This window comes from Drosophila melanogaster, chromosome 3L (genome assembly GCF_000001215.4).
Source record: "Drosophila melanogaster chromosome 3L".
Taxonomy (NCBI): domain Eukaryota; kingdom Metazoa; phylum Arthropoda; class Insecta; order Diptera; family Drosophilidae; genus Drosophila; species Drosophila melanogaster.
This window is the reverse complement of record NT_037436.4, coordinates 23,714,159-23,717,963: the sequence shown is the minus strand read 5'-3', so window position 1 is coordinate 23,717,963 and position 3,805 is coordinate 23,714,159. Positions and strand designations below refer to the sequence as shown.

Here is a 3,805-nt window from a genome sequence, read left to right as displayed (position 1 = left end):
GCCTTTTGAATATGGTCCACCAGTCTGTAGTCAACAATACTTAGTTCACTCGGACCTCATTGAATCGGTTCAAAAAACGTGTTACTGCTTGCCTAGCGGCGCCTAAATTTGTATGCAAGCCTTTTTATCATGTGCTTGAAACAGTCTATGTTTTTAAGCTTATTCGCGCTTGCACGATTTATCTCTGCTCTGCGCTATTAATAGCACTCTTTAACCAGTGGTCACCAATTATAACGGTGCCAGCAAAATACCGCCAAAAAAATCAATGCACAAGAGCACAGATTTTATTCCCATTGAGATGCGTGCAAAGTTATGGAAAGATAACTTAAAAGGCGCTTCAGAAGATGCCTTTTAATACGTTAACGGAGTCACCATTGTGCCTACGACAGCTTTTGTTAATTTTTCAGTAGCCTCGACCGCAGCTGGTTGCTGATCAATTACCTGGTCATGTGGAGGTACTTTCTCAACTGGCAGTGAGCCTCTTATGGTTAGAAGCTCAATCCAAGTTAACAAGCTTAACCAGAAAATATTGGAAAAATTGTCTCCTTCTACCGAAAAAATAAAAATTGATAAAAAAAAAGCTTACTCGTGGTGAAGTTGATAGTCCCGGCTACATTTTCCCTGTTTCAAGCAAATTCACTAGAAACTACATAATCATAATACTAAATCATAGTCTTTTTATTAGCTATTTTGAGCAATGAAAACACGAATTGTATGTAGTGATTTCAAACTATAAGATTTTATTGGATTTAGCGAGCAAGATTGTGCTTCGATGAATATATGCGTAGATAGCAAAAGCGCATAATAATGAGTGACTTAATTGCTGAGCGAACAGCAGAACACTAAGCCAACGGTGTAGATGCGAGAGTACTAGAGAGATCGTGACAGAAAAACTTAGATAACGAAGAAAATTATATAACTGTCTCCAAAGTTTGCATGTTTACAAAGTATATATCAGGAATTGCTGGCGCCTTCGTGACCCGAAAGCAATCAACTCTTACTTTTTTAACACATAATTAGATTTTAATTATATTTATATTTATATCTATTATATTTCTTTTATATTATATTTTTTCCTAGATTTCTGTACGATATAGAAGCGTCTATCCTCTCGCGAATCGAGCAGTATGATACGCGGCACACGAGAACCGGACCATCGATTTTGCGATATCAAAATCAAATCGAAAAATTTGTACGAATTCGATTACCGAAGCGGTAATGCCCGGTAAATTTATAAATTTCACTATAAAGATTATTATTATTATTGTTTTCTTATATTTTTATGAACCTTTTTTATTATACCGTTTAATAGATAATATTCTAAAGACCTTTTCTATATTTTTCACCCACAGTAAAATCTGTCATGCCCTTTCCTGCAGTTCCACAAGTGCCGACTCCTACTCTGCCGCTTACATTATCCGGAGACGCAAATATACTTCTTGCTTTCATTCCGTTTTTTTTTTGGTTTTTGTTGTTAAAATTAAGCCATTTGTTCTTGTCTGATTCACGTTCCTCTTCCAAGTCCTTGAAGCGCTGTTGCTTTTTTTGCTTACGTTTTTTTAAATATTCTTTTTGATTGGGCCTGTGCCGCCTGTAAAAACCGTTTTAGAAATTTATTACTCTTACTGTTAAAATATTTATACTTGTTTGACGGAAAAACTTCGTTGCGAATAGTACGTTCACGCAACTCATTGACGTGGGTCGTAGATCGATTTTGATAGGCATCGAATATTACATTAACTTCTCCTGTACTTGATATATCTTCAATAGTTGCATCGTAGTACTGACGATCCTCCTTCCATTTAGCTTGACACTTGTCTCCTTTTTTCCAAATCTTAGCAGCTGAAACTAATTTTTCTGCTTCTAATAGAGCTGCTTCTATTTCGTCGAAGTAGTTGGACGAATCTCTTTTGGTTGATGATGGCTCCACATATGAAGATTTATTTTGTTCTTCCAGTTGAGTTTGTATCAAATCACGAGTAAGGGTAATAACTTCGTCAAGATCACTTCTGAGTTTTAATAGCTCTTCATTTTCTGGATCAGTTTGAAGAGCTGCCTCCACCTAAAAATTAAATTTATAATTGCTTAATTCATGTGCAACAATTTCAATATATTACATTGTAGATTGAATAATTCAAAAAAGTTTATTTATATATGAACATTTCACAATAAACTGATCTTTGAAATGCCACGCATTAGGAAGTAAACTTTCTAACCAGAAGCTGAATCTTTATGTACAGGCTTACCATAAGCGCTTGTTTTAAGGGGTTGGCTTATATACACGTTTTTTAAAAGCACAAATAAATTTCCAATGTTTGGTTTGATTCAGTAGGGGAATACAATAATAACATTACTAGGCCATGGCCATAAACGAGCCAAACGAAATCAAGGAATAGTTTACACAACATTTTTAAGTGATAGTATTTATCCAAGCTATGTTATGAAAGCTGTATAGAATATCTCTGTATATAGTCGTCACCGTTCTTCACACCGAAGTTGCGAGTTGTTTTCCAGTACGAAGCTGGATTCTTTTTCAAACTCCTAACATGGCAACGATGTTTGTATATAAATGATTGGGACCGGACATCCACAGGAAATTGGTTTGTATTTCTTCGTTTATATGTACATATGTACATATAGTACTCGCCATCCTCCAGTTGCGCTTCATCGACTACTGACTACTATTATTTTAAAGGACTGAACAAAATGTCTTTACTTAAAGAATATAAGCGAAACATATACAATCTTGACCAAGACCACACCAAAATATATACTTTATTTAATTAATTATACACACTTGTTGCAATTGTAGCTTATAATTATGCAAGTCGTCCGCCATTTAAGTACTGTCAGATTCCACTATTTACATTGGATAATTTAAGAAATTATTATATTATTTATTGAATAGGCTAAGGCAGCGGAACCAAGTCTACTACTATATTACGTTGTTTTGGAATAATATTTACGTAAGTAATGGAATTTATATGAGTTTCTCACAGATTAGCATCAACAACGTATCAGACCTATAAGAGACCCGGTTTTGAAGCGATTGAAATCGTCATTTAAAATAACACGTTAAAATCAGAAGCATGTTGTAATTTGCTTAGATGGCAAAATATAAAAATATAGGTATTTTACGAACAGTGTATGTGTATAATGTATGTGCACTGTTCCCACAGATGCCATTTCCCTAAGCATGGCTACTTTTTAAATTTTTCGATTTCAAAGATAATGAATGTGTAATGTGCGATTCTATGGACCTTACTATATAGACTGTTCTATTAGACATAATCGTATTTTTTTTCGATTTTGATTCGGGCAAAATCGTTTAATTGCGTTTTAAGGTGCTCTGGTTTTTGTTTTGCTATCGGACAGCTGTTTTCCTGACATTAGAGAGGCCACCTTTTTCACAGTTTTAATTCCGATGTCGGCAAATTTTTGTTTGTCAAATCAATAAATTTTGTATAAAATAACTAAGTGACAGAATAATCTTATGGTGATTTGCAATAAACATCAATATACCACTGAGTAAACAATTTTTTCCTTTAGTAAATAAGATCTGATAAGATTTGACAAAAGTACCCGTTTTACAAATCGAACTAACTTCTAATGTTAGGCTTTCGGATTTGTTTACATGAATGGCAAAGTTCCGTTGCCAATGAATTTGTTTATCAAAACGCATACTGAGCAGATGGCATACAGTACGGGAACCAATTAACAGCTTTATTGTTCAGGGAATTAATGAAATTGGCCGGTTTGGGTGGCGCAAATACGTCACTATATAAATGAACGTTCACAATAAACA

The 3,805-nt window shown here is 34.4% G+C and overlaps 1 protein-coding gene across 2 annotated transcripts, besides 2 other annotated features; it reads right to left on the bottom strand.

Moving 5' to 3' along the window:
* Positions 1 to 1,140: part of a mobile genetic element that runs on past the window's edge.
* A 134-nt stretch (positions 1,141 to 1,274) lies between these two features.
* On the bottom strand, positions 1,275 to 2,941 carry Spf30 (Splicing factor 30). 2 transcript variants are annotated; one of them, NM_001144529.2, is made up of 3 exons: positions 2,798 to 2,941; positions 1,644 to 2,062; positions 1,275 to 1,591 (listed from the first exon to the last, which is right to left on the bottom strand). In NM_001144529.2, exons 1-3 carry the CDS (start codon positions 2,837 to 2,839, stop codon positions 1,321 to 1,323), a joined length of 732 nt encoding a protein of 243 aa, NP_001138001.1. In that variant the 5' UTR covers positions 2,840 to 2,941; the 3' UTR covers positions 1,275 to 1,320. The 2 variants fall into 2 exon arrangements, with proteins under 2 accessions (NP_001138001.1, NP_001262236.1); NM_001275307.1 differs by lacking the exon at positions 2,798 to 2,941 and adding an exon at positions 2,247 to 2,673.
* A 673-nt stretch (positions 2,942 to 3,614) lies between these two features.
* Positions 3,615 to 3,779: a mobile genetic element.
* Between the last annotated feature and the right edge of the window lie 26 nt (positions 3,780 to 3,805).

Bases quoted from the DNA above. Each gene is read 5' to 3' on its own strand.
- Spf30 (NM_001144529.2), bottom strand. From the start codon at position 2,839: ATGGCGGACGACTTGCATAATTATAAGCTACAATTGCAACAA. The intron at 2,063-2,797 runs GTGTGTATAATT...TTTAATTTTTAG, and splicing joins ATAAGCTACAATTGCAACAA to GTGGAGGCAGCTCTTCAAAC. The intron at 1,592-1,643 runs GTATAAATATTT...CGGTTTTTACAG, and splicing joins GAAGTTTTTCCGTCAAACAA to GCGGCACAGGCCCAATCAAA.